This window comes from Vombatus ursinus, unplaced genomic scaffold (genome assembly GCF_900497805.2).
Source record: "Vombatus ursinus unplaced genomic scaffold, bare-nosed wombat genome assembly UNPS02000580.1, whole genome shotgun sequence".
NCBI classification, from domain to species: Eukaryota; Metazoa; Chordata; class Mammalia; order Diprotodontia; family Vombatidae; genus Vombatus; species Vombatus ursinus.
Window position 1 is genome coordinate 31,190,740 of NW_020940358.1, and position 15,868 is coordinate 31,206,607.

General features: G+C 41.7%; 1 protein-coding gene across 1 annotated transcript in view; it reads right to left on the reverse strand.

Annotated features, from left to right (window-relative positions):
- Window positions 1-330: 330 nt before the first annotated feature.
- EPHX2 (epoxide hydrolase 2) overlaps window positions 331-15,868 on the reverse strand; it is a 72,437-nt gene continuing 56,899 nt past the window's right edge. Inside the window, exons 13-18 of the mRNA XM_027852996.1 lie at window positions 15,175-15,205; window positions 11,451-11,547; window positions 9,217-9,286; window positions 5,593-5,673; window positions 1,769-1,827; window positions 331-1,162 (exon numbers count right to left, since the gene is read on the reverse strand). Coding sequence (XP_027708797.1) covers window positions 1,084-1,162; window positions 1,769-1,827; window positions 5,593-5,673; window positions 9,217-9,286; window positions 11,451-11,547; window positions 15,175-15,205 — 417 coding nt within the window. The 3' untranslated portion in view covers window positions 331-1,083. The remainder of the gene's footprint in view (window positions 1,163-1,768; window positions 1,828-5,592; window positions 5,674-9,216; window positions 9,287-11,450; window positions 11,548-15,174; window positions 15,206-15,868) is intronic.

Sequence of the window (15,868 nt, forward strand, 5' to 3'; positions counted from 1 at the left end):
GGACAGCCTGGAGTAAGCTGAATACCTTGGAAGGAAGTCCTGAAGAGATGGCCACTGAATAGGCTTCTGAGCAAGGCCAAGCCAGACTCAGGTCAGAGTTGAGGTGGCTTCCTCTTGCGTGACATGAATCCCAGGAGTCTCAAAGTCTTCTTTGAATTCCACTTACTTTCTAGTGTCCCATAACCACAGGCAGAATTTCCCAAGGGCCCTCCACTAATCCAAATTCACAGAAGAAATCTCCTCCTTCCCTTGTGCTCATCATCACTGACTTTATTCCAAGCATGAGTCTGGCATCTACCTCCTGAACAAAGCAAACTCAACGCCACTCTGTATTTCACAAAATTTTTTTTTTATTGTAGTCATAACCACGACTAACAAATCAATTTGCAACACTATCAAACATTCAATCAAATTAGAAACCCCAGTTTTCCCTCTCCCATCTCACACCTGAAGACTAATCTGAAGACCTTCCTCATTTAGTGGTTTCTTTATCCTGCAAAATTTGCCCCATTTTAAATTTCCTGATTGACTCTTTTATGCTAGAGATGGAAGAGGCCAGAGAGTTTATCTCATGCTAGTCCAACTCTCACTGGATGGATAAGGTTCAGAAAGGTTGAATGACTTGCCCAAGGTCATTCAGCTAATAAGCAGCTGAGCTGGAACCCAGGAGCATCTGACTTGTGGGCCAGTTGATAATGATTACCCTTTCCCAATCTGACTTTTTAAATTAAATCACTATTATTTAATAACTATCACCTATTTTAATTACTATCATAAGGAAAAAAGTGTTAATGGGAGTAATTCAAATAGCTTCCCATCTATGCTCATTAAACAGACTCATCTCCTTTCCCTCCCTCCCCCCAGAACTGAAGCCCTTATTTGTGGTGTGTGCTGTAGCAAGAGGAGAAGGAAGCATCATTGCCTTTCTGGTGCATCCCACCAGGCTCTCATAATGCTGTTCGTTAAAGGAGGTGGATGGAAAAGAAAGCCATCATTTGACAGGAGTAATCTCCCCATGTGAAATGATAGAGGTGTTTGCAGGATCTCATACACACACACACGCACATACATATATGCCCCACATTAGAGCATAGAGAGCAATGGTGGATTCTTGGTCACATCTTGCAGCCATTCAATGAGGATCTGATTCACCTCTCTTGGCCTGCAATGGAAACAAAAGCTGTAAAGAATTCTGCTGGTGCCATTTACACTAGTTTGGATCTGCTGTAAATGGTAAAGCCAGAACTTGGCATAGCAAAGACCAAAGTCAAGATAATTCATACCTGAATGAAACTGAGTGAAGAATTGGGAACTTAGAATTCTACACACTCTACCCTCATCTGAATGATCAAGCTGCCCCTTATACAGGATGTCCCAAAAGTCTTAGTGCAGTTCTTCCACTCCCCCCCCATCCTCATGGCTTTTGGGACATCCTATATCATACACTATGTACGTGATATACATTATTTAACTTGATCCTTTCAACAACCAAATGATGTAAATAATATTATCCCAATTTTCATAGATTATTAGAATTGGAAGGGATATTACTTAGTCTAAACACTTCCTTCACAGTGGGAGAAGCTGAAGCTTTGAGAGGTCAAAGTGACTTGTCCAGGGGCACACAGTTAGTCAGTGCCAGACCTAGGGTCTGAACCTGGGGCGGGGGAATGGTACGGATTAACCCCAAATCCAGCATTCTTTCCACTTTATGCCAGAGATGCCTCCCAAGGAATCCCACCTAAGGGGCTGTCCAGTATCTCCTTACTTTTCCATTTGAGTCCAGTGTCCACATTCCTCAATATTTCTCCGTGTCAGATTGGGGATCTGAAACAAAGAACCACCAAGGTGAGAGGAAGCCATTTTATCTTTTAATGCAGAACCTGGGCATAAATCTGCATTCCCGACTATGGGACAGGCAATGGAGGCAGGGGCAGGTTAGTATGGCAGAAGACACATTCCCTTCTAGTCCCTGTAGCCTGGAGGTGTCAAACTCAAATAGAAACAGATCCTAGGGTGGTATATTCACTTAGAAAGTCAGAAATAAACATTATCTATATTGTATTATATTTTTATTTACTTTGCTAAACATTACCCAATTACATTTTAATTTGGTTTAGTCTACACTGCAAGATGAGTGTTTTTCATTTCTGCTTACAAAGCATATCTTTCTTTATTAGGTCCAAATAAGCATCAGTTGCCATTAAATAGACTGTGTATCTAACATAACAGGCCCTAACTCTTATTCCAGGCACTCAGGTCCAGGCAGGTCTTCTTCCTACACGTCACCTCCTCCATAGCATCCCCCCACCTTGCCTTTAGGAAGGATGCATCTCTTTCTATGGGAGGCAGCTAGATGGCCCAGTGAATAGAGGGTCGACTCTGGAGACAGGAAGACTTGAGTTCAAATCTGGCCTCAGATGCTTATTAGCTATATGGCCCTGGGTAAGTCATTTAACCTTATTTGCCTCAGTGTCCTCATCTGTAAAAATGAGCTGGAGAAGGAAATGGCAAATCACCCCAGTATCTTTGCCAAGAAAATTCCAAATGGGGTCACGGAGAGTCGGAAACAACTGAACAATAACAATCTCTTTCCACAAATCTGTATGCGCCTCTCTCTATGTGTGACTTGGTTCAGTTTGGTCTCGAACTTGGGGCAGCAAGTATGACCAATGATCACAAAAGACATGAATGACTATGGACGTTTTTGAGCCACATAAAGCTAATCTGAGGAGGAACCCAGCTAATCACCCCCATAAGCTCCTTCTTGGTAAAGTCCTAGCACAGTGTAAAACATCTTCTGGGAAAAGAAAGAAAGAAAATACCAAAGAAAGTAAGGATTTCTTAACATCAGGCATTGATTGTCCTTTACAACTTAAAGTATAAAAGTCATGCTAGGTGGTACAGTGGATAGAGCATTGGCCCTGGAGTCAAAAAAGACCCGAGTTCAAATCTAGCCTCAGATACTTACTAGCTACCTGACCTGGGCAAGTCACTTAACCCTGTTTGTCTCAGTTTCCTCATCTGTAAAATGAGCTAGAGAAGGAAAAATGGCAAACCACCCCAGTATCTTTGCCAAGAAAACCCCAAATGGGATCACAAAGAGTTGGACACAACTGATAAACAACTAACCCACAAGAAACAACATAAAACATAAAATTCTGTCCCTCAGAGCTCGGGGTGGTCACCGAGGGGAGAATGTGTGGGGCTTTATCTTTAACCAGCATAGGATCAGGTTGGCCAATCAACTACTGTTACACTTTGTGGTTACAATTTCAGTGGAGTAAGTTTGGAGTGGGTTTTGGCCCTAACTCATCATAATAATGTCCTTAATTAGCATGCATTAAAGCACTTTAAGATCTGCAAAGTACATTGTCTCATCTGATCTTCACAACAATCCCATGAGGTAGGTGATGTTATTATCTTTACTTTTACAGATAGTCAAATAGTCTCAGAGAGGTTAAATGATTTATCCAGGGTTACACAGCCAGTGAATGAGACAGCATTTGAACCCAGGTCTTCCTACCTTCAAGGTAAGTCCTCTATCGACTAAGTCAGAGGACTAGAAGGTGCATCACAGACCACTCATGTGACTGTTCTCCATTCCCTGAAGTTTCTGGGTAGGTTATAGCTACAGTGCAGGCAGATTAAGAGGACGAACCAAACTGTTTTGCAAAAGATTATTTCCCAATAGATTTGAGAGCTCCCAGTGAGGAAATGCCCTCCACCAATGAAGACAGGTAGTTTTTCTGCAACTTTTAGTCTTACAGAGTTGCCTGGGGCATTAAGAGCTTAGTCAGTGACCTGCCCAGGGTCACAGAGCCTACTTGTGTCACATGTGGGACCCAGGTCTTCCTGGGCACCTAGAGACAGCTAGGTGAAGCAAGAATAGAGTGCTGAGCTGGACTCAGAAGACCCGAAATCAAATTTGACCTCAGACATTTATTAGCTATGTGACCCTGAGCAAGTCACTTAACCGCTGTCTCAGTTACCTCACATATAAAGTGGGAATTGTAATAGCATCTACTTCGAGGGTTATGAGGATCACAACATTCCTTCCTTCCAACCTTCCTTCCGTTCCTCCCTCCATGCTTCCCTCCCTCCCTCTCTCCTTCTTTCCTTCCTTCCTCCCTCCCCCCTTCCCTCCATCCTTTTTTCTTTCCCTCTTTCCTTTCTCCTTCCCTTCCCCTTTCTTCCTTTCTCTCTCCCTTTCTCCTTCTCCCTCCTTGCTTCCCTCCCTTTTTTCTTCCCTCCTTCTTCCTCCTTCCTTCCTCCATCCCTTCTTCCTTCCCTTTTTTCTTTCCCTCCCTCCTTCCACCCTCCCTCCTTTCCACCTTTCCTTCTTTCTTTTTCCCTCCTTCCCTCCCTTCTTTTTTCTTTCCTTCCTCTCTCCCTTCTTCCTTTCTCTTTTCCTCCCTCCTCCCCTCCCTCCCTTCCTTTCTTCCTTCCTTCCTCCCTCCCTTCTCCTTTCTCCCTTCTTCCCTCCTTCCTTCCCTCCCTCCCTCTCTCTCTCTCTCTTCCTTCCTTCCTGATTCTAAGGTTGGCCTTCTACTTGTTATGCCATAATGCCTTATTTTTGTTTAGATTAGTCAACAGAAACTCCTGAGCACTCACACTATGAGGTGCTCTGGGGAGATAGAAAGAAAACATGGTATGACTATGCCCTTCAATACTTCTTTGGGGACTACCCTTCTACCTCCTAGTAGACAAGCTTTTGGGACTTTGTGAATTGCTGGGGTAGAAAATTTCCTGAGCACCCTGCAGCCAACTTGGCCATGAGCCTCTTTGAACCTGGCTGAGCTGTTCTTGGATGACAGATACATGATCTATAGACAGATACCCAGTTTATTCTCCAAGCCTTTCCAGTTTGATAGGACCCATCAGAGCTTGTGACCCACTGGTATAACCTTCAAGTCCCCAAGAAGGATCACCTCCTCTTGTAGAAACAATATCTTCTACATATGCTAGGTAAGTTTTTCTTTAAAAAGGTATTGAAAATATATTCCATACTTAGTTGGCTCATGGACATTAAACTGGGACAACTGATAATAGCTTCCTGGTGGTTTAAATGAAAACCAGCACACAAGGAAGCGGGAGCTTCTCTGCTTCCTCAGGTCTATGACCAGTAAACCAGCATGGCCAACACAGAGGGAAGGAAGCTGTGGTCAACTGTATCAATACTGTATCCCTGCTGAATATCCTTCCCCTAATATAATTACATAAAACTCCTCTTATCAACTGTTATATAGTCTATGGGTGTTTCTTTTCATTCCAATCTGAACCAAGTAGGCCTAACCATCAACATCTCCAGTCTGCCATAAAGCACTTGAAGGGGACTTTTGTGGAGGAAACATGCCCTCAAGATGCCTATCTTGGTAGATGATTCAAATGGACTTCAAAATCACTTCACCCTCTGCTTTGCTTTGTCAAGGCAGACACCATGTTACTGTTGCTCTGTGATAACTGGCCAACTTTCTCCCTTAGCTTCTGTCACCCCATTTGGGGGCATTTTTTTCTCTTCAATAGCTCTTTTTCTGTCACAAAGCACTTCCCGTCCCATCCCGCCTTGATTTTGGGCCCCAGGACACTTACCCACATTTCCATGTGCTTAGAAAACTTTGGAAGGAGAATCGTGTCATTCTCAGCTGTGACCATCAGGGCTGGAATCAAGATCTAGGGACAGAGTATATAGCAAAAAAGAAAAAAAAAGCAGTTGGAGAAGGAGAGAGACCTTGAGAATAGACACTTTTCTTTCCACATTTTCATAGTTTAAAATCTCCCTCAGTCCCAGTTGGAAAGGATATAAAGAGATAGGCCTCAAGGGTTACATCAGGGCAGCATGATGGGCCCAGCAGGTACAGAGTTATGGTTGGTGTCCCCAAACCCAGCTTTGTGGTTGGGAGTGACAGGACGTCAGAGCATTCTAAATAGGGGGTTAGCCTGAGCAAAGGTACAGAGATGGGAAACAGAGTGTCACATATGGGAGATGGGAATGCCATATATAAAGAAGGCTAATTTAAGGGAGTAACATGTAATTAAGCTGGAAGGGTAGGTTGGGACCAGGTTGTGAAGGTCTTTACATGACAAAGGACTTTATATTTTATCCTCAAGATAATAGGAAAACACCAGAATTTACTGAAGACAGGAATAACATAATCACCCTTGGACTTTAGGAAAATAATGTTGCTGGCTGTGTAAAAGATGAATTGGAGCGGTGAGGGACTAGAGTTAAGGAGACCAATTAGAAGGCTATTGCAATAGGTCATTCAAGAGGTGAGAAGGATTGGGGAGGAGATCAATTTAAGAGATGTAGAAGGAGAAACAACAAGATTTGGCAACTGACTGGAAATTCAGAGTGTAAGAAAGTAAGGATTGGAAAGTAAGTGGAAAGTGAGGATTTCAAGATTACTAACTTGGGTCACTAGAAAGATAGTGGTGGTGTCCTCATTGAAAATAGGGACTCTTAGAAAGGAGATTTTTGGGGGGAGGGAAAGTGAACGTGTTCTGTTTTGGACATGACAAGTTTAAGATGATTATGAGACATCTAAATCAAAATGTTCAATAGACAGTTGATGATACATTACTAGAGCTCAGGAGAGAAACTAGAGCTGGGTACATAGATCCGAGATTCATCTGCATAGAAAAGATAATTAAACTTGGTTTTGAATTAACTGCTTTCCATACATTTTTGTGATCATACTCCTGCCATGCTCCTGTAACTAATCTGTGTGCTCCATGTCTTTTCCTGTGACTAATCCCTTGACTTTAGCAATGATTTGTTTCAATAAACCCCTCATGGGGTATGACCATGCCCCATGCATGAAGCCTCGCCACCAATCTGCCTGTTCTACCACCTGGTCCACCATTGCTTAAGCCCTGACAATACCACACACCAACTTGACTCTACCTCCACTTTCCTGCATCCCTCATGACATGACCAACACAGCCAGGGACCAATTTTGGTTTTACAAGAGACTAAGTACTCTCCCAGCCCAATCCCATTCCCAGATCATAGATATGACCACCTGTTAGGAAGATTATCAGGTGTAACCTTCAAGGGATGAGGATTTGGAGGGAGACCTCGTGGTACAGGGGGAATGGTTCTAAAGTCAGAGAAGCTGGATTCAAACACTTCCTCTGATGCTCACTACCTACATGACCTTCACCTCTCCGGGTCTCAGTTTTCTTATCTGCAAAATGAGGGGGTTAGCCTAGATGACCTCTGGGGCCCTTTCTAGCTTGAATACCCTAGGAAGCAAGAACCCTGGAAGAGCCTGGCCATGATACACAAAATACAAGGGAATTTCCTTTTGCTATTTTGTACCATCACTTACTCTGATTATTCATTCTTGGATGTGTATTTTGATGTCCTGCAGAAATAAGGATAATGACTACACTCCTTTGTCTTGTGGAATTTTTCCCAAATAAGATAAAAAATGTCTTTCAGATTCCAGAATTGTAAAAGTTTTAATGTGTGTCAAGGAGAGACAGAGACTGAAGGCTTCAAGCGGGAATCTAGAGGTCACAATGAACCAATAGATGAAAGAAAGGGCTATCTCCAACTATCTTGTTCTCTCCCAGGCAAGACATACCGAGTGTAACAATATCAAGGAGATGCGGCTCCTTGATATTTTGTGGCTGAATATGTCAAAAGACTTGCTGGCATCCTGAAATTAAAGCTGAATCAGAAGCAATTAAGATCCATATAATGCCATTCTAAATGTACATTTTTGGAATTGTGAAATGGACTACTACAATTTTGAAAACAAAAACCTATCCAATATTAATGAAACTCAGGGCTGGCCACCTTCAGGCAGCTATAGGAAGATGAACATTTCCCTGCCAAGAAGTAGGAAGAAGACTGATAGGCATTCTTAGGACACAGGATAAGCAGGGCAAAAATCTATAGAAATATTTTTGTAACAAGCAGATATCACTACATCAAGCAGTATTCAAGGCTAATAACAGGTATAGGTCATTGGACTTATCCAAATGTAACTGAAAGTGATTTGCCTTCAGATGGTGTCTATGAAACAGCTAAGATTCACAAATGGAATCAAAAGGCCTCTCCATAGGCAATATCCACATGAACTCAACTAATAATATGTCAACAAAAAGCATCAGAAAAATGACTTGAACAGTAAAGATTTATTTCTGGAAAGGGAAGACTTTGTAATGGTGATTCGGGAGCAGATCTTTGCCCCTGGATACCATAGAAGGGTCATCCTTACAGATCTTGGACTCGGGAGAGTGTCCCAAAAGTCTTAGTGCAGTTCAGAGTTGTTACAGATTAAAAGCTTAATTATTAAAGCTTTGCACTAAGACTTTGTGGAAACGCTGTATGAGGAATGACTGTAACAACGTAAACAGAAAGAACAACCACCACAAAACAATAATACATGAATGTTGCATAATTACGAAGAATTGTTATCTCCCCTCCTTTTCCCCCTCTCTGCCCAAGGCAGAGGTGGAAAGTCCATGGGGATGAAACATTGTATATATTTTCAGATTTTTAAAAGCTGTATTTATGATTTTTCTTCTCTCTCTCTCTTTTGAAAAATCTTTCTAATACGGGATGACTCGGGTTGGAGAGAAGGAGGGATGCATAATAGGGGAATTGAGGCTATGTAAAAAACAAAAGTTATCAATAAAATTTACATTAAAAGGATGATAACAGATGATGATGATGATGATGATGATGATGATATGGTAATGGTGTTTCATGGGTTGTTATACCCCAAAAGCTTATCACTGAGTGGCCAGCCCAGGGTCTTCAGTCTCTCTAAACTTAATTAGGCTGGACCATAGAAAGCAGTCTGCTGCTGGGACCATATGCAAAGTTTTTCCATCATGAGAGGACCTGCCAAAGTTTATGATCCACTGGCAGAGCCTTCAAGGACCCAGAGTTGCCCCCATGCCACAATGGGGGACAGGAGCATAAATGACATTTCTATGGAGCTTCAAAGTTGGCAAATTACTTTCCATACATTATCTCATTTGAGCCCTGCAAAACCTCGTGAAGCAGGTACTACAGATATTGTCATTTCCACTTTACAGATGAGGAAAACTGAGGCTCAGAAACAGGAACTGACTTGCCCCAGTCACATGGCTAGTAAAGTATCAGAGATGGGATTTGAAGTCAGGCCCCTTCTGACTTCAAGTGCCATATTCTTTCCTGTGTACCACATTGCCTCATTTCCTAAAGACGGCACTCACCTTCCTTCCGGCAGCAGTACAGCCCCACTTCCAATTTGCATCCATGTTCCGATACCAGTTTAAGGGACCCCTAGGGAAGCAGAAGAAGGAAAATTGGCAAGCTCTTTCAATGAATGATTCCTACTGAACCCTGAACCTGAAAGAAAGAAGGTTTGAAATGAGAGGTGGTCCCCTTTCTCAGAGCATATGTTGTTTCCTCCTGATCAATCAATCAATGATCAACAAGCATTTATAAAGTGACTATTACGTTCTGGGCACTGTGGTGGGTGCTAAAGATAAAAAGTCCAAACTAAAACTGGGCCTGCCCTTAAGGATGAAGGGAAAAGCTACTGATGTCACTGATTTCAGATTCTACATACCAGAAGGTGCTAGTATGCTCTGTATCCTCTGATTTGCCACACAACCCAAACACATGAGCACCTGCATTTAGTCTAGAAGAACTTGAGCTGGGCTAACTGCTGCTCATTACTCTGGGTGCTGGGTACTTCAGGGTCAGTGAAATTACTCCGAAGACCGTTCCCCCATTAGCATCCTCCTTTTACTCATAAGTTCCCAAAGTGGACAATACCATCACCTGGGGGTGACTAAAATGATCCAGGGGGGCGGTAGTAGCCTCTGGTGCAATGGAGGGGGCATTGAACAAAAATAAGAGGGTGGTAGATGCATAAAGAAAAAAGAGAAAAGAAAATTTTGAAAAAAACATTCATAAATGTTTCATTTGTTGTGTAACAGTTAAAGTTGTAGTGATTACATTATTTTCCAAATAAACACACAAAATGCAAGTTATAACTGATCAGTGGTCAAGTTTGACAACAGTTCTTAACAAGCAAGTATTGGCAGGCAAGTGTGTTTGGCATTGTCGAGAAGTCCAGCAGGCATGGGCAGGAATATGTGCATGTAATAACTTGTTTACAACATGATACTACACAGTTATATGATGCAATATTGCATCATCAAAATTTTAATACAGAAAAAACCCACAAATTTACAATAAATTATTAAATTTAAGATGTGTTATTTCAAAAAAATTTATATTATTTTTTTTAAATGATGCAAATAAAAAAAAAAAGCTAAAGGGTTAAAGAAGTAGATTTCCAGGGGAGCACTGAGTAATTTTTTAAAAACGAGGGTGGTAGGCCAAATAAGTTTGGGAACCTCTGCTCTGGAACACCATTTCTGAAGGGGCTGTCAAAATTGGAGGGTGGGGAGAGGTAGGGACTAGACTTGTGACTTCATTGGTGAGGAAACTCCCTTTTTGAAAATACATTCCTACCTTCTCTTCAATTTAGGGGATTGGCAGGGGGGTATTGAGAAGCTAAGAGACATTTACAGAGTCACACAGCCAGAGCATGGCAGAGGAGGGACTCAAACCCAGGTCTTCCTGACCTTCAAGCTTACTCTCTACTCATTAAAGCACACTGCCTCTTGTGGGAGGGGTGGGGGAGAAGAATTATAAGAGGAATTACCCAATAAAAAATGGGTAATAGATACCTGAAAAAAGTATCTTTTGGACTCAGATTCTCCCAGAAAACCTTTCTCTTTATGAATCCTAAGGATTCCTTTGTCTGGGTGGGGGTGGGGCAGGAAATGGGGGAGGGGGTGGTGCTGTGTTTGAGGAGTGTCCAGATACCATGAGGATATTCAGTCCCATAACGTGAAAAAAGCATACGGTCACCAGGGAGAGACAGTATGATGCAATGGATGGAGGGGGTGGGGAACAAATCAGGATTTGTTCTGTAAAATTTGGATTCAGTCAAAAGGTCACACTTAAGGATCTACAAGGCCACATGTGGCCTCAAGGTCACAGGTTCTCCACCCCTGGGATAGAGTTAGACCTAGTTCAAATCCCACTTCAGACACTTACTAGCAATGTGAATTTGGGTAAGTCACAACTCCTCTGGGCACTAGTCCCCTTATTTGTAAAGAGTAATAATTTGATCTCCTTCACACCCCACTCCCCTCAAAAAATGTTTCTCAGTGGTAGGGCTAGAAGGTAGGGCTACACCATTCTGATATAGAGGCATTCATATGCTGCTGGAAATATTCATTTTTAAGGGGTGCCCCTCAGGAAGGGAAAAGAAGGGGAGGAACTGAGCTGTTGGGCGTTGGTAGTAAGAACAGCCCTTCAAGACCAAACAGGCTTAACTCACTTTCTCTCCGCGAAGGCCAGCCTTTCTTCCCCATCCAACCCCTCACATGATAGGAAATCATCTTCACCTGAATTCATACTTTACCTAAAGCCAGATTTCTTGAACTGCTGCACATAGACCTCAATCTCTTCCTCTGTTACCATCCAACTCGATGGGAGATTCCCAGTTTTTGGCAGAATTCCTATGGAAGAAAGACATTTATCTGCATTCCTGCATTCCTGCTTCTCGGGTTTCCATAACTGATGTCATTCATTCCATGGGTGACCTTGAGCACCTCATCGGTTTGATCACATCACTCTCCTGTTTCTGAAGTGTGTTGTGACTCTTAGTTGCTTCTTATAGTATATCTATGATTCTAGGTCCAGAGTTGGAATAGACCTTCAGCACCAACGCCTCCTCATTTTATAATGGAGGAATTGAGGCCCAGAGAGTGCCAGGTATGACCTGTCCAAGGTTAACTGGGGGTAAGTAGCAGAGGCATGATTTTGACCCTAAGTGGTCAGAGCTGAAATCCACTACTTTTCTGACTATACCATGCAGTCCTTCCAAGGGCCTTCCAACCATTGCTTCCACTATTGAGATGCCCTTATTTCCTATTTCACTTTATCTGGAGTCAGAAGACCTGGGTTCAAAGTCTACCTCTGGTGCTTACTACCAGTGTGACCTCAGAAAAGTCACTTAATCTTGCTAGGCTGTAGGTTCCACATTGGTACAATATGGGTATTGTGTTACGTAGCCTCTGGGGTCGCCTTCTAGGGTTCCTACTGCTACTTTCCCCTTGTTTACCATTACCCACAACATATCCTGGGTCCTATGCACTAAGCCAACCTACATTCCATTCCCCACTCTTCTCTGTCTAGTCATGACCCACCTAAGTTTAAAAAACTGACTGAAAACTCCAACACCAGGTAGTCTCTCAGAATGAGGGTGATGTCAATCCTTTTAGCAACCCAATATCACTAACACATATATTTCTCCATGATCCTGCATGGTTGTCATTGGTTTTGCCCATAATTATGCACTTCCTGGTTAGTGTTCCTGAATATTTTTTATCTCCGCTTGTTTGGTTTCCCCCATCAAGCAATTGTCAACTTGTGTTTCTTAAGTCATATACCAGGTACTGGGGGATCCAAAGACAAAAAATGAAATTGTCCCTGCCCTCAAGGAGATTACATTCTATTTTGGGGGATGGTGTGTATATATATGTAAGTATATGTAAGATGTATGCAAAATAAATACAAGATGATTTATGCATGCAAGGAGAAGGAACTATGGAGGGGATTATGAAAGAATCATGAAAGAAGTTTGGCTTGAGTTTGCTAGGAAATTAGAAATATAAGAGATAGAGGTAGCACATATATAATATATAACATATTATTATGTCACATAAAATATAAGAGGGTGCACCTTCCAGGCTTGTGCAAGGGAAATGGAGAGTCAGGTATGAAGGACAGTAAGAGGGCCTGTGTCTTTAATTTCCTTGGTAATTCCCAGAGCTCTGTACCTTGCAAATGACCAAAGTATATTGAACAGCTGACTCACTTACCCTGGCAGAGCCTCAGTTTTCCCACCTTTACCTGGGACTTGTCATCAGACATTTTTACCGAAGGTCAGCATTGCTCAGCTTAGAGAACGGATAGAGAGGGTTGATGGAGATAGGACAGGGTGCTAAATCAACTTGCTGAGCTTAAACTTTACACCTTAAAGGAATGAGGTTATATTTAGGATTTTGTTTGCAACCCCCTGTGGAAGGCTTGGATCAGGCATGCCCAGCAACACTTTATTGAGAGACTTTACTGGACCTGGGCACCCAGGACCACTCACTGATCCACTCACCCCTTAAGAAGAATGAGCTTGGGCATGTTTTGTTTGGCTCAGGCTACTGGGCCTACAAAAGCGACCAAGAAGCTTCTTATTCCATGGTTTTTGTTGTTGTTCAGCGTCTAGCTCTTCATGACCCCATCTGGGGTTTTCTTGGCAAAGATACTGGATTGGTTTACCATTGCCTTCTCCAGTTTATTTTATAGATGAGGAAACTTAAGCAAACAGGGTTAAGTGACTTGCCCAGGGTCACACAGCTAGTTAGTGTCTGGTGGCCGGATTTGAACTCAGGAAGATGAGTCTTCCTGACTCCAGACCAGACACTATCCACTGTACCACCTAGCTGCCTATCCCATGGTAGGATGGGGGAACTGCAAGAGAGCTAAAATGAATGGGGTTAGGGATGTGTTAGAATCAGCTTGAACCTGTGAGGTGATTGTTAAATTTTCAGTGTAAGCACTTAACATCTTGGAAATCAGAAAATGCTACAAATCAGGGTTTGATTTGTAGATTATTTTTTTTAATTGTCTAGACTTAAGAAAGTGATGGAGAAAATGTTAATAATGGAGATTAAACTTAAAGGTGTGTCACACTTTTTTTTTTTACCCCAGACAGCTTGTTGTTAAACATTTACCAACACATTGTGGGTAAAAAGTCTATGTCTGTATCTCCACTGTGCCTGTTCAACACTCCATGTCAGGGATTTTTAACTTGGTATCCATGCACTTATTTTAAAATTTTTTTATATTTTTATGATTTTAGTTTTGATAACTTTCAATATAATTGGTTCTCTTTGCAATCCGATGTATTTTATTTTATGTATTTAAAAATCATTCTGAGAAGAGACCCGTAGATGTCACCAGATTGCCAAAGGGGTCCATGGCAAAAAAAAAGATTAAGAACTCCTTTTCTGAACAGAATAGCCAATACCATTGGTGTCTCTATGAAGCCTGTCAATAAGGAACTTTATGGCACAAATGAAAAGTCTGATTTTTATAAAACGACCTCAGGTATTTTTTTAGCTTTGGGTATCTTCACAGCAAAACCTATGTCATTCTAGGGAAAGGCAAAGAGACTGGCAGTGATACTAACCAGAGACATTTACTACCTTTTCCAATGCGCTTTAATCTATATTTTCTCCACAGTGACAGGAGAGGTAAGTCTGGAGTTGTACTATTTAAAAAGTCTGACAGAACAGCTCCAATCAAGAGCAGGAAAATGGGAAATGCAGTCACTCAGGAAGGTTTGAGAGAAAGAAAAAACAGGTTTGAGGAGGACAGATACTTTGGGTGGGGGGCAAAGGGGGCAGCCTGAAAGATTGGCCAAAAAGCCACTAAGTGATCACATGCTAGGGTAAGTGGTAAACTTTGGAGCTTAGCTTACGTATTGGGACTCAGGCATCAAAAGCAATTGGGAGAAAACAGGCCATAATTCATAATTCACAGATTTAAAGCTGTAAAAAAGATCTCAGAAGTCTCATTGAGTCCAACTGTCATCACTTTACATGTGGGAAAACAGAGGCCTAGAGGGGTATAATAAATTGCCCAAGGTCACACAGATAGCAAATGGTAGGCTAGGAGAGGTGACATAGTGGATAGAATTGCTGGACCTGGAGTCAGAAAGATTCATCTTCTTGACTCCACATCTGGCCTTAGACACTCACTAGCTGTGTGACCCTGGGCAAGTCACTTAACCCTGTTTGCCTCAGTTTCCTCATCTGGAAAATGAGCTGGAGAAGGAAATGGCAAACCACTCCAGTATCTTTGCCGAGAAAACCCAAAAGGGGTCACAGAGAGTTGGACGCCACTGAAATGACTTATCAGCAACAGCAGTAACAAAAGGCTGGGAGAGCCCAAAAGATCACTATAGTTAGACTGCAGAGAGAGACATGGGAGTAAAAAAAAATATTTAAAGAGAAACTTCTCACAGATCTTGTCAGTTCCTTCCCTGACCCTTCCAATCATCCTCTGTCAATGATGTTTCTCACCTTTTTCAAGAGGACTTTCCATTGTGAAAAACTGCAAGAAAGAGAAAACAAAACAAAACAAACAAACAAAAAAACAACTCTCTTACAAAAGATGACAGTTTGGCTGTTAGTTCAATATCTTTATACCACATGCCATAATAAACTCAAGATGGATACTCAGTCTGAATTATAAAGGTCACACCATTTTTCAAAAAAAGGAGAGAATCAGATCAGATACTTTTCACATCTCAAAGAATAGAGGTGATCACAAACCATAAAATAGATAATTTCAATTATGTGGAATTAAAAAACTTTTGCACTTACAAAATCAATGCAATTAGGATAAGAATGTGGCCAATTGGGGGGAAAAATCTTTGAATCGAAAATCTCTGATAAGGGGCTAAGATACAAGATACATAATGAACACCTAATAAGAATATATAAACACTAACAGTCATTCCCCAATGGATGTCCTTAAAGGATATGGACAAATAGTTGTTAAAAGAATAACAAATTATTAGCCACTCTGTGAAAGATTGTTCTAAATCAGTATTAATAAGAGAAACGAAAATGAAAATAACTTTGAAGCATCATCTTACACCCAGCAAACTAGCAAAGATGACAAAAGATGGGAATAGTCAATATCAGAAGGGCTATGGAAAGACAGGCACACTAATACATTGTTAGTGGAGCTGTGAATTGGTCAAATCTTTCT